We start from the raw sequence: 20,394 nt of genomic DNA, 5'->3' as shown, positions 1-20,394 counted from the left end.
CCAGAATTCCCGGGGGATTTTGGGATCGGGGATCCACGGAACATTCCGGAATTCCCGGGGGATTTGGGGATCGGGGATCCACGGAACATTCCGGAATTCCCGGGGGATTTGGGGATCAGGGATCCATGGAACATTCCGGAATTCCCGGGGGATTTGGGGCGGGATCCGTGGAACATTCCGGAATTCCCGGGGGATTTTGGGTGGGATCCACGGAACATTCCGGAATTCCCGGGGTATTCGGGGATCCGTGGAACATTCCGGACTTCCCGGGGGATTTGGGGATCAGGGATCCATGGAACATTCCAGAATTCCCGGGGAATTTGGGGATCAGGGATTTGGGGATCAGGGATCCGCGGAACATTCCGGAATTCCCGGGGGATTTGGGGATCGGGGATCCACGGAACATTCCAGAATTCCCAGGGGATTTTGGGTGGGATCCGCGGAACATTCTGGAATTCCCAGGGGATTTGGGGATCCATGGAACATTCCGGACTTCCCGGGGGCTCGGGGATCCGCGGAACATTCCGGAATTCCCGGGGAATTTAGGGATCAGGGATCCGCGGAACATTCCGGAATTCCCGGGGCATTTGGGGATCAGGGATCCGCGGAACATTCCGGAATTCCCAGGGGATTTTGGATGGGATCCACGGAACATTCCGGAATTCCTGGGGAATTTGGGGTGGGATCCACGGAACATTCCAGAATTCCCAGGGGATTTGGGGATCCACGGAACATTCCAGAATTCCCAGGGGATTTTGGGTGGGATCCACGGAACATTCCAGAATTCCCCGGGGATTTGGGGATCGGGGATCCGCGGATCATTCCGGAATTCCCAGGGGATTTGGGGTGGGATCCACGGAATATTCCAGAATTCCCGGGGGATTTGGGGATCAGGGATCCGTGTCCCGTTCCATGGAACATTCCGGAATTCCCGGGGGATTTGGGGCTCAGGGATCCGTGGAACATTCCGGAATTCCCAGGGGATTTTGGGTGGGATCTGTGGAACATTCCGGAATTCCCGGGGCATTCGGGGATCCGCGGAACATTCCGGAATTCCCGTTGCAGTTCCGGCTGCGGATCCTGGCGTTTCTTGCGGCCGATTTCCTCCTGGCCTTGGGGCTGGACCGGCTCCTGCAGCGGCTCCTGGGCGGCTCCCGGCTCCTCGTGCCTTCCTGAGCCCCAGAATTCCCAAAAAAACCCGCAGTTCCTTGGAATTTTCCGGAATTTTCCAGGATTTCCCAAGAATTTTTTTTTTTTTTTTAAATTCGGCGATAAACCAGAAAAAATCCCGATTGAGGCTTTTTTTTTGTTGTTTTTGGAATTGTTTGTCCTGGATTTACGGTTGGGGGAAGGGTTGTGGATGAGAAATCGCCAAAAAACGGGAATGAAACCCGAAAATCGGGAATGAGGCGTAAAAATCCAGGAATTAAACCCAAAACCTGAGGATTAAGCATAAAAAAAAATTAAACACAAAATCTGGGAAGTAAAACACAAAAATCCAGGAATTGAAGCCAAAATCCGGGAATTGAACCCAAAATCCGGGAATTGAACCCAAAATCCGGGAATTGGACCCAAAATCCGGGAATTGAACCCAAAACCTGAGGATTGAGCATAAAAAAAAAAAATTAAACACAAAATCTGGGAAGTAAAACGGAAAAATCCAGGAATTGAAGCCAAAATCCGGGAATTGAACCCAAAATCCGGGAATTGAACCCAAAACCTGAGGATTAAGCATTAAAAAAAAAAATTAAACACAAAATCTGGGAAGTAAAACGCAAAAATCCGGGAATTGAAGCCAAAATCCAGGAATTGAAGCCAAAATCCGGGAAATGAACCCAAAATCCAGGAATTGAACCCAAAATCCGGGAATTGAAGCCAAAATCCGGGAATTGAAGCCAAAATCCGGGAATTGAAGCCAAAATCCGGGAATTGAACCCAAAATCCGGGAATTGAACCCAAAATCCGGGAATTGAAGCCAAAATCCAGGAATTGAAGCCAAAATCCGGGAATTGGACCCAAAATCCGGGAATTGAAGCCAAAATCCGGGAATTGGACCCAAAATCCGGGAATTGAAGCCAAAATCCGGGAATTGAACCCAAAATCCGGGAATTGAACCCAAAATCCGGGAATTGGACCCAAAATCCGGGAATTGAAGCCAAAATCCGGGAATTGAAGCCAAAATCCGGGAATTGAAGCCAAAATCCGGGAATTGAAGCCAAAATCCAGGAATTGAAGCCAAAATCCGGGAATTGAACCCAAAATCCAGGAATTGAAGCCAAAATCCGGGAATTGAACCCAAAATCCGGGAATTGAACCCAAAATCCGGGAATTGAAGCCAAAATCCAGGAATTGAACCCAAAATCCGGGAATTGAACCCAAAATCCGGGAATTGAACCCAAAATCCGGGAATTGGACCCAAAATCCGGGAATTGAACCCAAAAAAATGAGAATGACAAGGGCGGCTCCTGGTCCCGCCCCCGCCAGCTCTGATTGGCTGTGAGGTTTGAGTGACAGCCGCGCTGGCCAATGAACGACAGCCTTGTGAAGGCGGGTTCGGGAGACTCGGGGAGGGCTCTGATTGGTTGATAGCCCTGAGTGACAGGCGGCGGAGCCAATAGGAAGCGAGGACGTCTCCCACATCTATTCCCACCCCCCATCACCGCTTAAATTTATTTTAATTTGAATTTCCCGAAACGCACTTAATCAATTAACACTCCGTTAAGCAACAATTGGTTAATAACGAACCGATAATTAATCGATAATTAATTCCCATCCAGCCGGCCCGGATTTCCCTAAGAACCGTTAAAAAACAAAAACAAACAAACAAAAAAAAAACTAAAATAAAACAAAAAAAAACGCGAAATAAAATTTAAAATTTACAGCAGCGCCCCCCCGTGGCCGGCCGGGGGTGGGAGAGTGCAACAGTGCGGGGGGGACAATGGGGACATTGGGGACATCGGGGGGACACCCAGGGGACACCCAGGGGACACCCATGGGTCCCTCAGAAGCCGCCATGGGGCGCCGGGGGGGTCCCGGCGGTGCTCGGGCGGTGCCGAAGGGATTTGTCGTCCTCCTGCGGGATAAATTTGGGATATTTTGGGGATTTTTTTTTGGACAATAGGGTGGGGACAGCACGCAGCAGCTGCGGGGTGCAGGTTGTCCCCAAAGACACCAAATCCCCCTTGGGACACCACAAAACCCAAACCCAAAAAAGCCGAAATCACCGAACCCGAAATAACTGAACCCAAAAACCCCAAACCCAAAAACCCCAAACCCAAAACCACCAAACCCAAAATAACCGAACCCAAAGACCCCAAACCCAAAATCACCAAACCCGAAATCACCGAACCCAAAAAACCCAAACCCGAAATCACCAAACCCAAAAACCCCAAACCTGAAATCACCAAAGCCAAAAACCCCAAACCCAAAATCTCCAAACCCAAAAACCCCAAACCCAAAAAACCCAAAGCCAAAATCACCAAATCCAAAATCCCCAAACCCAAAAACCCCAAACCCAAAAACCCAAACCCGAAATCACCAAACCCAAAATCACCAAACCCAAAAAACCCCAAACCCAAAAACCCCAAACCCAAAATAACCAAACCCAAAAACCCCAAACCCAAAACCACCAAACCCAAAATCACCAAAACCAAAATCACCAAACCCAAAGACCCCAAACCCAAAAACCCCAAACCCAAAAAACCCCAAAGCCAAAACCACCAAACCCAAAATCCCCAAACCCAAAAACCCCAAACCTGAAATCACCAAACCCAAAACCACCAAAACCAAAAACCCCAAACCCAAAAAACCCCAAAGCCAAAACCACCAAACCCAAAATCACCAAACCCAAAAACCCCAAACCCAAAATAACCAAACTCAAAATCACCAAACCCAAAAACCCCAAACCCAAAAACCCCAAACCCAAAAACCCCAAACCCAAAACCACCAAACCCAAAAACCCCAAACCCGAAATCACCAAACCCAAAAACCCCAAACCCAAAAAACCCCAAACCCAAAAAACCCCAAACCCAAAAACCCCAAACCCAAAATCACCGAACCCAAAATCACCAAACCCAAAATCACCAAACCCAAAGACCCCAAACCCAAAAAACCCAAAACCCAAAATCACCAAACCCAAAAACCCCGACCCCAAACCCAAAACCCGAAACCACCAAACCCAAAAACCCCAAACCCCATTTTTTGGCTCCCCCCGGGTTTTGGGTTTCCCCACCCCCATTTTTTGGCTCCCCCGGGTTTTGGGTTTCCCCACCCCCGTTTTTTGGGGTCCCCCCGGGTTTTGGGGTCACTCACGGCCTCGGCGCTGCCCCACTCGGCCGCGTCCTCCTCACCCCGCAGCGACTCGGGGCCCTCGTCCTCGTACTCGGTCAGGTAATCGGATTCCTCTGGGGGGTGTGGGGTGAGCCCCAAATCCCAACCCCAAACCCCAAACCCCAAATCCCCAACCCAAACCCAAACCCCAAATCCCCCAAATCCCAAACCCCAAACCCCAAACCCCAAATCCCAAACCCAAACCCCAAACCCCAAACCCCAAACCCCAAACCCCAAACCCCAAATCCTGATCCCAAATCCCAAACCCCAAACCCCAAACCCAAACCCCAAATCCCAAATCCCAAACCCCAAACCAAACCCCAAACCCCAAATCCCAAACCCCAAATCCCAAACCCCAAACCCAAATCCCAAACCCCAAACCCCAAACCCAAACCCCAAACCCCAAACCCAAACCCCAAATCCCAAACCCCAAATCCCAAATCCCAAACCCCAAACCCCAAACCCCAAACCCCAAACCCAAATCCCAAACCCCAAATCCCCCAAACCCAAACCCCAAACCCCAAATCCCCCAAATCCCACACCCAGACCCCAAACCCCAAACCCCAAACCCCCCGGTGACCCCAAACCCCAAACCCCAAACCCCAAACCCCAAACCCCAAACCCAGACCCCAAACCCCAAACCCCAAATCCCACACCCAGACCCCAAACCCCAAACCCCAAACCCCCCGGTGACCCCAAACCCCAAACCCCAAACCCCAAACCCCAAACCCCAAACCCCAAACCCAAACCCAAACCCCAAACCCCAAATCCCAAACCCCAAACCCCAAACCCCAAACCCCAAACCCCAAACCCAAACCCAAACCCCAAACCCCAAACCCAAACCCAAACCCCAAACCCCAAATCCCAAACCCCAAACCCCAAACCCCAAACCCCAAACCCAAACCCAAACCCCAAATCCCAAACCCCAAACCCCAAACCCCAAACCCCAAACCCCAAACCCCAAACCCAAACCCAAACCCCAAACCCCAAACCCCAAACCCAAACCCCAAACCCCAAACCCCAAACCCCAAACCCCAAACCCAAACCCAAACCCCAATCCCAAACCCCAAATAAACCCCAAACCCCAAACCCCAAACCCCAAACCCCAAACCCCAAACCCCAAACCCCAAATCCCAAACCCCAAACCCCAAATCCCAAACCCCAAACCCCAAACCCCAAACCCCAAACCCCAAACCCCAAATCCCAAACCCCAAACCCCAAACCCAAACCCCAAATCCCAGACCCCAAACCCCAAACCCCAAACCCAAACCCCAAATCCCAAACCCCAAACCCCAAACCCCAAATCCCAAACCCCAAACCCCAAACCCCAAACCCCAAACCCCAAACCCAAACCCCAAACCCAAACCCCAAACCCAAACCCAAACCCCAAACCCAAACCCAAACCCAAACCCCAAACCCCAAATCCCAAACCCCAAACCCCAAACCCCAAACCCCAAACCCCAAACCCCAAACCCAAACCCAAACCCCAAACCCCAAACCCCAAACCCCAAACCCCAAACCCCAAATCACAAACCCCAAATCCCAAACCCAAACCCCAAACCCCAAACCCCAAAACCCAAACCCCAAACCCCAAAACCCAAACCCCAAACCCAAACCCCAAACCCCAAACCCCAAACCCCAAATCCCAAATCCCAAATCCCAAACCCCAAACCCCAAACCCCAAACCCCAAATCACAAACCCCAAATCCCAAACCCAAACCCCAAACCCCAAATCCCCCAAATCCCCCAAATCCCCCAAACCCCAAACCCCAAACCCAAACCCCAAACCCCAAACCCCAAACCCCAAACCCCAAACCCAAACCCCAAACCCCAAACCCCAAACCCCAAACCCCAAACCCCAAACCCAAACCCCAAACCCCAAACCCCAAACCCCAAACCCCAAACCCCAAACCCCAAACCCAAACCCCAAACCCAAACCCCAAACCCCAAACCCAAACCCCACATCCCCCGTGTCCCGTCCCCGCTGTCACCGTCCCCGTGTCCATCCGACAGGTGCGGTTGGGCGGGTTCGATGCGCGACACGATCTCAGCCAGGTCCGTGAAACCCGCGCTGGGACAGGTGAGCACCTGGGGACAGGTGAGGGGACAGGTGAGGGGACACCTGAGCACGTGAGGGGACACCTGAGCATCTCATGGGACAGGGAGGGGACAGGTGAGGGGCCAGGTGAGGGGACACCTGAGCAGCTGGGGGACAGCGAGGGGACAGGTGAGGGGACACCTGAGCACCTGAGGGGAAACCTGAACATCTCATGGGACAGGTGAGGGGACACCTGAGCACCGGGGGGACAGTGAGGGGACAGGTGAGGGGACAGGTGAGGGGACACCTGAGCACCTGAGGGGACACCTGAGCACCTGAGGGGACAGTGAGGGACAGGGAGGGGACAGGTGAGGGGACAGGTGAGGGGACACCTGAGCACCTGGGGGACAGGTGAGCACCTGGGGGACAGCGAGGGGACAGTGAGGGGACACCTGAGCACCTGAGGGGAAACCTGAGCATCTCATGGGACAGGGAGGGGACAGCGAGGGACAGGTGAGGGGACACCTGAGCACCTGAGGGGACACCATGGGGGACACCTGAGCACCTGAGGGGAAACCTGAGCATCTCATGGGACAGGTGAGGGACACCTGAGCACCTGAGGGGACACCATGAGGGACAGGTGAGCACCTGAGGGGACACCTGAGCACCTACAGGGGACAGAAGGGACCGATGTGGCGGGCGGGGGACAACGGGAGGGACAGGACAGGGACCAGGGGGACAGAAGGTGACAGGACGGTCACTCAAGGGGTGACACCCCTCAAAGGACGGGGACAAAGTTGGGGTGACCCCTCCAGGGTGGCACAGGGCAGGTCCCCAAGGAGCCACCATGCTCCGTGTCCCCGGTGTCCTCAGATGTCCCCAGGTGTCCCCAGGTGTCCCCAGGTGTCCCCAGGTGTCCCCGGGCTCACGTCCATCCGTTTGCTCTCGTTGAAGTCGGCCGAGCGCCGGTCCTTCACCATCTTCTCGATGACGTCCCCGCGGCTCCAGCCCTCGAACACCAGCTTGCCATGCTGGTAGCCAACGTCCTGTGGGCCAGGACAGCCCTGAGGTGGCCCAGGACAACCCCCAGGTGGCCCAGGACATCCCCGATGTGGCCCAGGACAACCCTGAGGTGGACCAGGACAACCCCGAGGTAGCCCAGGACACCCCTGAGGTGGCCCAGGACAACCCCGAGGTGGCTCAGGACACCCCCGAGGTGGCCCAGGACAACCCCGAGGTGGCCCAGGACACTCCTGAGGTGGCCCAGGACAACCCCCAGGTGGCCCAGGACAACCCCGAGGTGGCCCAGGACACTCCTGAGGTGGCCCAGGACAGCCCTGAGGTGGCCCAGGACACTCCTGAGGTGGCCCAGGACACTTCCGAGGTGGCCCAGGACAAACCCCAGGTGGCCCAGGACAACCCCGAGGTGGCCCAGGACACCCCCCAGGTGGCCCAGGACACTCCCGAGGTGGCCCAGGACAACCCCCAGGTGGCCCAGGACAGCCCTGAGGTGGCCCAGGACACTCCTGAGGTGGCCCAGGACAACCCCGAGGTGGCCCAGGACAGCCCTGAGGGGGCCCAGGACACTCCTGAGGTGGCCCAGGACAGCCCTGAGGTGGCCCAGGACACCCCCGAGGTGGCCCAGGACAACCCTGAGGTGGCCCAGGACACTCCTGAGGTGGCCCAGGACACCCCTGAGGTGGCCCAGGACACTCCCGAGGTGGCCCAGGACACTCCTGAGGTGGCCCAGGACAACCCTGAGGTGGCCCAGGACAACCCTGAGGTGGCCCAGGACACCCCCCAGGTGGCCCAGGACACTCCTGAGGTGGCCCAGGACAGCCCTGAGGTGGCCCAGGACACCCCCCAGGTGGCCCAGGACACTCCTGAGGTGGCCCAGGACAGCCCTGAGGTGGCCCAGGACACTCCTGAGGTGGCCCAGGACACCCCTGAGGTGGCCCAGGACACACCCGAGGTGGCCCAGGACACTCCCGAGGTGGCCCACGACACCCCCCAGGTGGCCCAGGACAACCCCCAGGTGGCCCAGGACACTCCTGAGGTGGCCCAGGACACTCCTGAGGTGGCCCAGGACAGCCCCGAGGTGGCCCAGGACACCCCCCAGGTGGCCCAGGACAACCCAGAGGTGGCTCAGGACACTCCTGAGGTGGCCCAGGACACCCCCCAGGTGGCCCAGGACAGCCCCGAGGTGGCCCAGGACAACCCCGAGGTGGCCCAGGACACCCCCGAGGGGGCCCAGGACAACCCCTGAGGTGGCCCAGGACACTCCCGAGGTGGCCCAGGACACCCCCGAGGTGGCCCAGGACACTCCTGAGGTGGCCCAGGACAACCCCCAGGTGGCCCAGGACACCCCCAGGTGGCCCAGGACACTCCTGAGGTGGCCCAGGACACTCCTGAGGTGGCCCAGGACAACCCCAGGTGGCCCAGGACACTCCTGAGGTGGCCCAGGACACCCCCCAGGTGGCCCAGGACAACCCCCAGGTGGCTCAGGACACCCCTGAGGTGGCCCAGGACACCCCCCAGGTGGCCCAGGACAACCCCCAGGTGGCTCAGGACACTCCTGAGGTGGCCCAGGACACTCCTGAGGTGGCCCAGGACACCCCTGAGGTGGCCCAGGACACTCCCGAGGTGGCCCAGGACACTCCTGAGGTGGCCCAGGACAACCCCGAGGTGGCCCAGGACACTCCTGAGGTGGCCCAGGACAACCCTGAGGTGGCCCAGGACACCCCCAGGTGGCCCAGGACAACCCCGAGGTGGCCCAGGACACTCCTGAGGTGGCCCAGGACATTCCTGAGGTGGCCCAGGACAACCCCGAGGTGGCCCAGGACAACCCCGAGGTGGCCCAGGACAGCCCTGAGGTGGCCCAGGACACTCCCGAGGTGGCCCAGGACACCCCCGAGGGGGCCCAGGACACTCCCGAGGTGGCCCAGGACACTCCCGAGGTGGCCCAGGACACTCCCCAGGTGGCCCAGGACAACCCCGAGGTGGCCCAGGACACTCCCGAGGTGGCCCAGGACATCCCCCAGGTGGCCCAGGACAACCCTGAGGTGGCCCAGGACAACCCCGAGGTGGCACAGGACAGCCCTGAGGTGGCCCAGGACAACCCCCAGGTGGCCCAGGACACTCCCGAGGTGGCCCAGGACAGCCCTGAGGTGGCCCAGGACAACCCCGAGGTGGCCCAGGACACTCCCGAGGTGGCCCAGGACAACCCCGAGGTGGCCCAGGACACTCCTGAGGTAGCCCAGGACACTGCCGAGGTGGCCCAGGACACCCCAGTGATAACCAGAACACTCCAGTGATGGTCAGGACACCCCCCAAACTGGCCGGGGCCACCCAAGTGATGGTCAAGGACACCCCCGAGATGACCAGGACACCCCAGTGATGGCCCAGGACACCCAACGATGGCCGGAGAACCCCAACAATGACCAAAGAACCTCAAGCCACACCTGGAGCCTCCAACCCGCCAATGTTCCCCGGCCCCGACTCACGTAGATCTCGTCGAACTTGCCGAAGTCCATGGTCTTGAAGCGGTCGATGGGTGGGCGGATGTACTCGCAGTAGGAGCTGGACTTGACCACCTCGAGCTGCCGCACGCAGGACACGTAGGCCAAGCGCGACTGGATCTCCGCCATGTCCGGCACCTGCCGGCACCGGGCACTCGTCCAGCACCGCGTCGTTGTCATCGTCATCGTCGTTGTCGTCATCGTCATCGTCATTGTCATCGTCGTTGTCATTGTCGTCATTGTCATTGTCATCATTGTCATCATCATCATCGTCATTGTCATCATCGTCGTCATCGTCATTGTCATCGTCATTGTCATCGTCGTTGTCATTGTCGTCATCGTCATCTTCGTCATCATTGTCATCATCATCATTGTCATCATCATCGTCATCGTCGTTATAATTGTCACCCTCATCATCTTCATCTTGATTGCCATCATCGTAATTGTCATTGTCATCATTGTCATCATCGTCGTTGTCATCGTCATCGTCATTGTCATCATCGTTGTCATCATTGTCATTGTTGTCATTGTCATCATCATCGTCATTGTCATTGTCATCATCATCTTCGTCATCGTCATCTTCGCCATGATTGTCATCATCATCATTGTCATCATCATCGTCATCGTCGTTATAATTGTCACCCTCATCATCTTCATCTTGATTGCCATCATCGTAATTGTCATTGTCATCATTGTCATCATCATCATCATCGTCATTGTCATCGTCATTGTCATTGTCATCATTGTCATCACTGTCATTGTCGTTATCATTGTCATCCTCGTTACCTTCATCATGACTGTCATTGTCATTGTCATTGTCATTGTCATTGTCATCATTGTCTTTGTCGTTACCATTGTCATCCTCGTTACCTTCATCGTGATTGTCATCGTCATTGTCATTGTCACCATCATCGTCATCGTCATCGTCGTTATCATTGTCACCCTCATCATCTTCATCGTGATTGCCATCATCATAATTGTCATTGTCATCATTGTCTTTGTCGTTACCATTGTCATCCTCGTTACCTTCATCGTGATTGTCATCGTCATTGTCATTGTCACCATCATCATCGTCATCGTCGTTATCATTGTCACCCTCATCATCTTCATCTTGATTGCCATCATCGTAATTGTCATTGTCATCATTGTCTTTGTTGTTATCATTGTCATCCTCATTATCTTCATCATGATTGTCATTGTCATTGTCATTGTCATTGTCATCATTGTCTTTGTCGTTATCATTGTCATCCTCGTTACCTTCATCGTGATTGTCATTGTCATTGTCATTGTCATCATCGTCATTGTCGTTATCATTGTCATCCTCGTTATCTTCATCGTGATTGTCATTGTCATCGTCATCGTCATCATTGTCATCATCATCGTCATTGTCGTTATCATTGTCACCTTCATCATCTTCATCATGATTGTCATTGTCATTGTCATCGTCATTGTCATTATCACCATCCTCATCATCGCCATCATCGTTATCATCATTGTCATCCTCCTCATCTTCATCCTCATCACCATCCCCATCACCATCACCATCATCATCCCCCGATGTCCCCCAGGACCTCCTCCACCACCCTCCACCCCCGAGCCACCTCCACCATCTCCTCCTCCTCCCGCGGTGTCCCCTGGTGCCACCTCGCCGCGGGACCACCACTGGTCTCACCTTGACCTTCTCGGCCCAGGGGTTGAGGCGCTTCCAGAGGAGCCACCAGCCGGACAAGGAGTCGCCGTAGTTGCAGAGGTCGGTCTCGTCCTGGCTGCCCACGTCGATGGCGATCACCGTCTTGGCGCCCATGTTGCGCGCGATGTCGGCTGCGGGACGGACCGAGCGACGGCCGCGGTCAGCGGGGTCGGGGAGGTCACCGGGGTTGGGGTGGCCTCCAGGAGGGGACACGGGAAGGAGGGTGTGGCACCAGGGGGACACCAGGGCGGGTGGAGATGGCTCGGGGGTGGAGGAGGATGGAGAAAGTCCTGGGGGACACCAAGGGATGGTGGTGATGGTGGGGATGATGAAGATGATGAGATGATGAAGGTCATTTCCACAGGGCAAGGGGGTGGAAATGATCCTGGAGGGCACCATGGGATGATGATGAAGATGAAGATGTTGATGATGAAGGTCATTTCCACAGGGAAGGGGGTTGAGGTGATCCTGGAGGGCACCAAGGGATGATGATGATGGTGATGATGGTGATGGTGATGATGATGATGAAGATGAAGGTCATTTCCACAGGGAAAGGCGTGGAAATGATCCTGGAGGGCACCAAGAGATGATGATGATGATGATGATGATGAAGATGATGAGATGATGAAGGTCATTTCCACAGGGAAGGGGGTTGAGGTGATCCTGGAGGGCACCAAGGGATGGTGGCGATGGTGGTGATGATGAAGATGATGAGATGATGAAGGTCATTTCCACAGGGAAAGGCGTGGAAATGATCCTGGAGGGCACCATGGGATGATGATGAAGATGAAGATGAAGATGAAGATGAAGATGAAGATGAAGATGAAGATGAAGATGAAGATGATGAAGGTCATTTCCACAGGGAAAGGCGTGGAAATGATCCTGGAGGGCACCATGGGATGATGATGAAGATGAAGATGAAGATGAAGATGAAGATGAAGATGTTGATGATGAAGGTCATTTCCGCAGGGAAAGGCGTGGAAATGATCCTGGAGGGCACCATGGGGTGATGATGAAGATGAAGATGTTGATGATGAAGGTCATTTCCACAGGGAAAGGGGGTGGAAATGATCCTGGAGGGCACCAAGGGATGATGATGATGGTGGTGATGATGGTGATGGTGATGATGATCAAAATGATGATGATGGTGATGAAGATGATGATGATGAAGGTCATTTCCACAGGGAAAGGGGGTGGAAATGATCCTGGAGGGATCCACCAAGGGATGATGATGATGGTGGTGATGGTGATGATGATGATGATGATGAAGGTCATTTCCACAGGGAAAGGGATGGAAATGATCTTGGAGGGCACCAAGAGATGATGATGATGGTGGTGATGATGGTGATGGTGATGGTGATTGATGATGGTGATGATGATGATGAAGATGAAGGTCATTTCCACCGGGAAGGGGGTTGAGGTGATCCTGGAGGGCATCAAGAGATGATAATGATGATGGTGATGGTGATGGTGGTGATGATGATGATGAAGATGATGAAGGTCATTTCCGCAGGGAAAGGGGTGGAAATGATCCTGGAGGGCACCAAGGGATGATGATGATGGTGGTGATGGTGATCATGGTGATGATGATCAAGATGATGATGATGGTGATGATGATGATGAAGATGAAGGCCATTTCCACAGGGAAAGGGGTGGAAATGATCCTGGAGGGCACCAAGAGATGATAATGATGATGGTGATGATGATGATGAAGGTCATTTCCACAGAGAAAGGGGGTGGAAATGATCCTGGAGGGCACCAAGAGATGATGATGATGATGGTGATGGTGATGATGATGATGAAGATGAAGGTCATTTCCACAGGGAAAGGGTTGGAAATGATCCTGGAGGGCACCAAGAGATGATGATGATGGTGGTGATCATGGTGATGATGATCAAGATGATGATGATGGTGATGATGATGATGAAGATGAAGGCCATTTCCACAGGGAAAGGCGTGGAAATTATCCTGGAGGGCACCATGGGATGATGATGAAGATGAAGATGAAGATGAAGATGAAGATGAAGATGAAGATGAAGATGATGAAGGTCATTTCCACAGGGAAAGGGGATGGAAATTATCCTGGAGGGCACCAAGAGATGATGATGATTGTGGTGATGATGGTGATGGTGATGATGATCAAGATGATGATGATGGTGATGATGATGATGATGATGATGATGAAGATGATGATGATGAAGATAATGACAATGAAGGTCATTTCCACAGGGAAGGGGGTGGAGGTGATCCTGGAGGGCACCAAGGGATGATGATGATGGTGGTGATGATGCTGATGGTGATGATGATCAAGATGATGATGATGAAGATAATGACAATGAAGGTCATTTCCACAGGGAAGGGGGTGGAGGTGATCCTGGAGGGCACCAAGGGATGATGATGATGGTGGTGATGATGACAATGGAGGAAGGTGGCTTCAGAGCCAAGGAGCCCAAAGATGCCACCAGAGTCACCCAAGGTGGTGGTGGTGGTGGTGATGAGGCTGCGGGATGGAGGAAGGCTCCCAGCACGGGAAGGGGACAAGGGTGACCTCCCAAGGCCACCAGAGGTGACACAAAATGGCCGGAGGAGGCCTGGAGGAACCTGCAGAGGACACCAGGAGATGGAGGGAGGTGAAGGAGGATGGAGAGGACGCCTGGAGATGGGAACGTCCAGAGATGGACGATTATGGGCGAAGGTGGCCCAGGAGGTCACCGAGGACACCCAGGGACGGCGCAGGATGGAGACCGAGGCAGGTGAAGGATGGAAATCACCCGGGAAAGGACCAGCACCGGGAAGTGGCACCAGGAGGTGGCACCAGGAGGTGACAGAGAGTGGAGATGCCCCAAGAGGCTGACCAGCATTGAAGACATCAAGAGATGGGAGAAGAGGGATGGGAGATGGATCCTGCACGTGAAGATCCATGGAATGTTCTGGAAAACTGCCTGGCATGGGAAAGCCACCAGGAGAAGATGGAAGATGGACGGATCCTGACCATGAAAATCCATGGAACGTTCTAGAATAAACCACGAACACAATAAAAAATCCATGGAATGTTCTGGAAAACTGCCTGGCATAAAAAAGCCACCAGGAGAAGACGGAAGATGGATGGAAATCCATGGAATGTTCTGGAAAACTGCCTGGCATGGGAAAACCACCAGGAGAAGACGGAAGATGGATAGACCCTGACCATGAAAATCCATGGAACGTTCTAGAATAAACCACCAACACAATAAAAAATCCATGGAATGTTCTGGAAAACTGCCTGGCATGGGAAAACCACCAGGAGAAGACGGAAGATGGACAGACCCTGACCATGAAAATCCATGGAATGTTCTGGAAAACTGCCTGGCATGGGAAAGCCACCTGGAGAAGACGGAAGATGGACGGATCCTGACCATGAAAATCCATGGAATGTTCTGGAAAACTGCCTGGCATGGGAAAACCACCAGGAGAAGACGGAAGATGGACAGACCCTGACCATGAAAATCCATGGAATGTTCTGGAAAACTGCCTGGCATGGGAAAACCACCAGGAGCAGACGGAAGATGGATGGACCCTGACCATGAAAATCCATGGAACGTTCTAGAATAAACCACCAACACAATAAAAAATCCATGGAATGTTCTGGAAAACTGCCTGGCATGGGAAAACCACCAGGAGAAGACGGAAGATGGACGGATCCTGACCATGAAAATCCATGGAACGTTCTAGAATAAACCACCCAACACAATAAAAAACCACTGGCAGGCAACAGCCGGCCATCCCTCGCCCATCAACACCACCGGGCGCCCTGGCCGTGTCCGTCCGTCCGTCCGTCCGTCCGTGCGTGCGCCGGCCGAGCCCCCGCCCCGCGCCCGCGGTGCCGCCGGTGCCGCGGCGGCCGCACTTGCCTGGCAGGTTGTTGATGTACCCCCCGTCCATCAGGAGGTTGCCGTCCTTGGGGTCGCAGAGCGGGGGCAGGTACCCCGAGAGGGTCATGCTGGCGCGCACGTAGCGCCAGAGCGAGCCTGGGAACGGCGCCGGGAACGGGACCGGGAAACCGGGAACGGAACCGGGAAACGCCGTCAGCGCCGCCGCCGCCCCCGGCACTCGCCGCTCGCCCTGACCGCGCCGGGATCCGTCTGCGCCCCACGGGTCGCCCCCGTGGTGGGCAGAGGAACCCCGGGGTACCCTGACCGGTGGTGTGGAGGCTCTGGACGTGGTTTTGGGGTGGTTTTTGGGGTTTTTTTGGTGGTTTTTTTTTTATTTTTGTGGAGGGGTGGTGGCCCCGGCGAGCGAAGTGCTGACCTGGGACATTGTTAACATAGCAGCCGTCCACCAGCCAGTGGCTGTCCTTGGGGTCGCAGAGCGGAGGCAGGTAGGGGGTATAGGAGGCACTGGCTCGGACGTAGCGCCAGAGGCTGCCTGGGGACGGAGAGGACACGGTCACGGCCACCGGGGACCGCAGGAGGTGACCGAGGAGGGACAGAGGGACAGGAGGGGACGTTGGCAGCCAGCAGTGCGAGGAGGGGGCCGGGTTAGAGGGGTCAGCGGGGATTAGTTGGGTGTTAGAGGTCAGCAGGTGTGGGGACACGGGCAAAGGCCACCCGCAGCGAGGTGGACGGCTCAATGTCCCAGGTGAGCTCCAGCAGCGGGCGAGAGGACCAGGGGCAGCCACCACAACGGTCCCACCACCGCCACCACCACCACGATATCCCCACCACCACGTCGCCAACGCCACCACCACCGTGATGTCCCCACCGCCACCACGTCACCAACGCCATCGCGATGACCCTACCACCGCCGCCTCGATGTCCCCACCCGGCACTGCCACCATGTTACTGGGGTTAGTGGTCAGCAGTGGTGTTAGTGCAGCCCCCAGCTGTCCCCTCCCCGCCCTGCTGATGTCCCCAAGGTGGCCTCAGCAGCTCCTGGTGGCTCAGGACTTCCCCGCGTGTCACCCCACCACCGTGTCCCCGAGGAGCTCTCACCGTCCGTGTGCACCCGCATGGCCGAGGCCGTGATGTCCGTGGTGACGTTGAAGTAGGGCAGCCACAGGTCCTGCGGGGACAGCGGGGGCTGGGTGACACCGCGGGGACATCAGGGGATGAGGAGGGGACACCTGAGGAGCAGCAGGGGGAGGACACACCTCGATCTGTTTGTCCTGGAAGACGCGGTTGATGCTGGCGTTGAAGGCCGAGCCCGAGAACATGGAGGTGATGGGGTAGGTGAGGTCCAGCACGGTCTCAAAAACGGAATTCATGCACTGGGAGGAGGAGGAGGAGGAAGAAAAAGAGAAAAGGAGCAGGAAGGGAAGGAAGGAAAGGAAAAGGGAGAAAAAGGAGGAGGAAGATGAAGGAGAAGGAGAAAGGAGGAGGAGGAGGAAGAAAAAAGAGAAAAGGAGCAGGAAGGAAATGAAGGGAAGGAAAAGGGAGAAAAAGGAGGAGGAAGATGAAGGAGAAGGAGAAAGGAGGAGGAGGAGGAGGAAGAAAAAGAGAAAAGGAGCAGGAAGGAAATGAAGGGAAGGAAAAAGGAGGAGGAGGAAGAAAAACAAAAAGAGAAAAGGAGCAGGAAGGAAATGAAGGGAAGGAAAAAGGAAGAGGAGGAAGAAAAACAAAAAGAGAAAAGGAGCAGGAAGGGAAGGAAGGGAAGGAAAAAGGAAGAGGAGGAAGAAAAACAAAAAGAGAAAAGGAGCAGGAAGGAAACGAAGGGAAGGAAAAAGGAGGAGGAGGAAGAAAAACAAAAAGAGAAAAGGAGCAGGAAGGGAAGGAAGGGAAGGAAAAGGGAGAAAAAGGAGGAGGAAGATGAAGGAGAAGGAGAAAGGAGGAGGAGGAGGAGGAAAAAAGAGAAAAGGAGCAGGAAGGAAATGAAGGGAAGGAAAAAGGAGGAGGAAGATGAAGGAGAAGGAGAAAGGAGGAGGAGGAGGAGGAGGAAGAAAAAAGAGAAAAAAAGCAGGAAGGAAATGAAGGGAAGGAAAAAGGAGGAGGAGGAAGAAAAACAAAAAGAGAAAAGGAGCAGGAAGGAAATGAAGGGAAGGAAAAAGGAGGAGGAGGAAGAAAAACAAAAAGAGAAAAGGAGCAGGAAGGAAATGAAGGGAAGGAAAAAGGAGGAGGAGGAAGAAAAACAAAAAGAGAAAAGGAGCAGGAAGGGAAGGAAGGGAAGGAAGAGGGAGAAAAAGGAGGAGGAAGATGAAGGAGAAGGAGAAAGGAGGAGGAGGAGGAGGAGGAAGAAAAAGAGAAAAGGAGAAGGAAGGAAATGGGAGAAGGAGGAGGAGGAAGGAGATGAAGGAGAAGGAAAAAGGAGGAGGAGGAAGAAAAACAAAAAGAGAAAAGGAGCAGGAAGGAAATGAAGGGAAGGAAAAGGGAGAAAAAGGAGGAGGAAGATGAAGGAGAAGGAGAAAGGAGGAGGAGGAGGAAGAAAAACAAAAATAGAAAAGGAGCAGGAAGGAAATGAAGGGAAGGAAAAAAAGGAGGAGGAGGAAGAAAAACAAAAAGAGAAAAGGAGCAGGAAGGGAAGGAAGAGGGAGAAAAAGGAGGAGGAAGAGGAGGAAGAAAAACAAAAAGAGAAAAGGAGCAGGAAGGAAATGAAGGGAAGGAAAAAGGAGGAGGAGGAAGAAAAACAAAAAGAAAAGGAGCAGGAAGGGAAGGAAGAGGGAGAAAAAGGAGGAGGAAGATGAAGGAGAAGGAGAAAGGAGGAGGAGGAGGAAGAAAAAGAGAAAAGGAGCAGGAAGGAAATGAAGGGAAGGAAAAAGGAGGAGGAGGAAGAAAAACAAAAAGAGAAAAGGAGCAGGAAGGGAAGGAAGAGGCAGAAAAAGGAGGAGGAAGATGAAGGAGAAGGAGAAAGGAGGAGGAGGAGGAGGAGGAAGAAAACCAAAAAGAGAAAAGGAGCAGGAAGGAAATGAAGGAAGGGAAGGAAGAGAGAGAAAAAGGAGGAGGAAGATGAAGGAGAAGGAGAAAGGAGGAGAAGGAGGAGGAGGAAGAAAAAAGAGAAAAGGAGCAGGAAGGAAATGAAGGGAAGGAAGAGGGAGAAAAAGGAGGAGGAAGATGAAGGAGAAGGAGAAAGGAGGAGGAGGAGGAAGAAAAACAAAAAGAGAAAAGGAGCAGGAAGGAAATGAAGGGAAGGAAAAGGGAGGAGGAGGAAGAAAAACAGAAAGAGAAAAGGAGCAGGAAGGGAAGGAAGAGGGAGAAAAAGGAGGAGGAAGAGGAGGAAGAAGAAAAAAGAGAAAAGGAGCAGGAAGGAAATGAAGGGAAGGAAAAAGGAGGAGGAGGAAGAAAAACAAAAAGAGAAAAGGAGCAGGAAGGGAAGGAAGAGGGAGAAAAAGGAGGAGGAAGATGAATGAGAAGGAGAAAGGAGGAGGAGGAGGAGGAGGAAGAAAAAGAGAAAAGGAGCAGGAAGGAAATGGGAGAAGGAGGAGGAGGAAGAAGATGAAGGAGAAGGAAAAAGGAGGAGGAGGAAGAAAAACAAAAAGAGAAAAGGAGCAGGAAGGGAAGGAAGAGGGAGAAAAAGGAGGAGGAAGATGAATGAGAAGGAGAAAGGAGGAGGAGGAGGAGGAGGAAGAAAAAGAGAAAAGGAGCAGGAAGGAAATGGGAGAAGGAGGAGGAGGAAGAAGATGAAGGAGAAGGAAAAAGGAGGAGGAGGAAGAAAAACAAAAAGAGAAAAGGAGCAGGAAGGGAAGGAAGAGGGAGAAAAAGGAGGAAGATGAATGAGAAGGAGGAGGAGGAGGGGGAGGAAGAAAAAAGAGAAAAGGAGCAGGAAGGAAATGGGAGAAGGAGGAGGAGGAAGGAGATGAAGGAGAAGGAGAAAGGAGGAGGAGGAAGGAGTGAGGGACAAGATAAAGAATGAAAAAGGAGAAGGAAGAGGAAGAAAAAGGAGGAAAAGACAAAAAAATAAGATCAACAAAAGGGAAAAAGAGAAGGAAAAAACCCAAAGAAGAGCGGAAGAAGAAAGAAAAAGAATGAAAATGGAGCAGGAAAAGAGGAGAAGAAGAAGGAAAGGAGAGGAAAGAAGAGCAAGACGAAGAAGAAGAACAGGAAGAGGTGGGTTAGAACCAGCTGGGCACAGGCCTGAGGGGGTCTCTCGAGTGGGGATGTCCCTGTCACCCACCCTGGCCCCGTGTCACCCACCCTGGCCCCGTGTCACCCACCCTGGCCCCGTGTCACCCACCCTGGCCCTGTGTCACCCACCCTGGCCCTGTGTCACCCACCCTGGCCCCATGTCACCCACCCTGGCCCCGTGTCACCCACCCTGGCCCCGTGTCACCCACCCTGGCCCCGTGTCACCCACCCTGGCCCTCTCCTGTCCCCATGTCACCCACCCTGGCCCCGTGTCACCCACCCTGGCCCCGTGTCACCCACCCTGGCCCCGTGTCACCCACCCTGGCCCTCTCCTGTCTCTGTGTCACCCACCCTGGCCTCGTGTCACCCACCCTGGCCCCGTGTCACCCACCCTGGCCCTCTCGTGGCCCCGTGGCACCCACCCTGGCCCCGTGTCACCCAGCCTGGCCCCGTGTCACCCACCCTGGCCCTGTGTCACCCACCCTGGCCCCATGTCACCCACCCTGGCCCTCTCCTGTCTCTGTGTCACCCACCCTGGCCCCGTGTCACCCACCCTGGCCCCGTGGCACCCACCCTGGCCCTGTGTCACCCACCCTGGCCCTCTCATGTCCCCGTGGCACCCACCCTGTCCCTGTGTCACCCACCCTGGCCCTGTGTCACCCACCCTGGCCCCTTGTCACCCACCCTGGCCCTCTCCTGGCCCCGTGGCACCCACCCTGGCCCCGTGTCACCCACCCTGGCCCCGTGTCACCCACCCTGGCCCCGTGGCACCCACCCTGTCCCCGT

General features: G+C 54.6%; 3 protein-coding genes across 6 annotated transcripts in view; 1 reads left to right on the top strand and 2 right to left on the bottom strand.

The window, feature by feature from the left end:
- Positions 1–1,292, top strand: part of ATP13A1 (ATPase 13A1) — a 59,064-nt gene extending 57,772 nt beyond the window's left edge. Inside the window, exon 26 of the mRNA XM_072919750.1 lies at positions 1,066–1,292. Within this exon, the coding sequence (XP_072775851.1) occupies positions 1,066–1,176 (111 nt within the window). The 3' untranslated portion in view covers positions 1,177–1,292. The remainder of the gene's footprint in view (positions 1–1,065) is intronic.
- LOC140680873 (uncharacterized) lies at positions 1,293–2,792 on the bottom strand. The gene is made up of 2 exons (XM_072919752.1): positions 1,721–2,792; positions 1,293–1,439 (listed from the first exon to the last, which is right to left on the bottom strand). Exon 1 carries the CDS (start codon positions 2,655–2,657, stop codon positions 1,728–1,730), a length of 930 nt encoding a protein of 309 aa, XP_072775853.1. The 5' UTR covers positions 2,658–2,792; the 3' UTR covers positions 1,293–1,439; positions 1,721–1,727.
- PNPLA6 (patatin like domain 6, lysophospholipase) overlaps positions 2,730–20,394 on the bottom strand; it is a 62,369-nt gene continuing 44,704 nt past the window's right edge. For 2 of the 4 annotated variants that reach the window (XM_072919745.1, XM_072919746.1), the window contains 10 exons: positions 16,704–16,820; positions 16,546–16,615; positions 15,863–15,979; positions 15,466–15,582; positions 11,558–11,706; positions 9,871–10,023; positions 7,297–7,413; positions 6,321–6,417; positions 4,312–4,403; positions 2,842–3,073 (listed from right to left, as the gene is read on the bottom strand). In XM_072919745.1, coding sequence (XP_072775846.1) covers positions 3,002–3,073; positions 4,312–4,403; positions 6,321–6,417; positions 7,297–7,413; positions 9,871–10,023; positions 11,558–11,706; positions 15,466–15,582; positions 15,863–15,979; positions 16,546–16,615; positions 16,704–16,820 — 1,101 coding nt within the window. In that variant the 3' untranslated portion in view covers positions 2,842–3,001. Of the gene's footprint in view, positions 3,074–4,311; positions 4,404–6,320; positions 6,418–7,296; positions 7,414–9,870; positions 10,024–11,557; positions 11,707–15,465; positions 15,583–15,862; positions 15,980–16,545; positions 16,616–16,703; positions 16,821–20,394 lie in introns of all 4 variants that reach the window. The other 2 variants (XM_072919747.1, XM_072919748.1) reach the window with 2 other exon arrangements.

The sequence above is a fragment of the Taeniopygia guttata genome, chromosome 30, assembly GCF_048771995.1.
Source record: "Taeniopygia guttata chromosome 30, bTaeGut7.mat, whole genome shotgun sequence".
Lineage (NCBI taxonomy): Eukaryota > Metazoa > Chordata > Aves > Passeriformes > Estrildidae > Taeniopygia > Taeniopygia guttata.
This window is presented reverse-complemented; position numbering and strand designations above follow the sequence as displayed.

Coding starts and splice junctions, on each gene's coding strand:
- LOC140680873 (XM_072919752.1), bottom strand. CDS start 2,657: ATGGGGGGTGGGAATAGATGTGGGAGACGTCCTCGCTTCCTATTGGCT.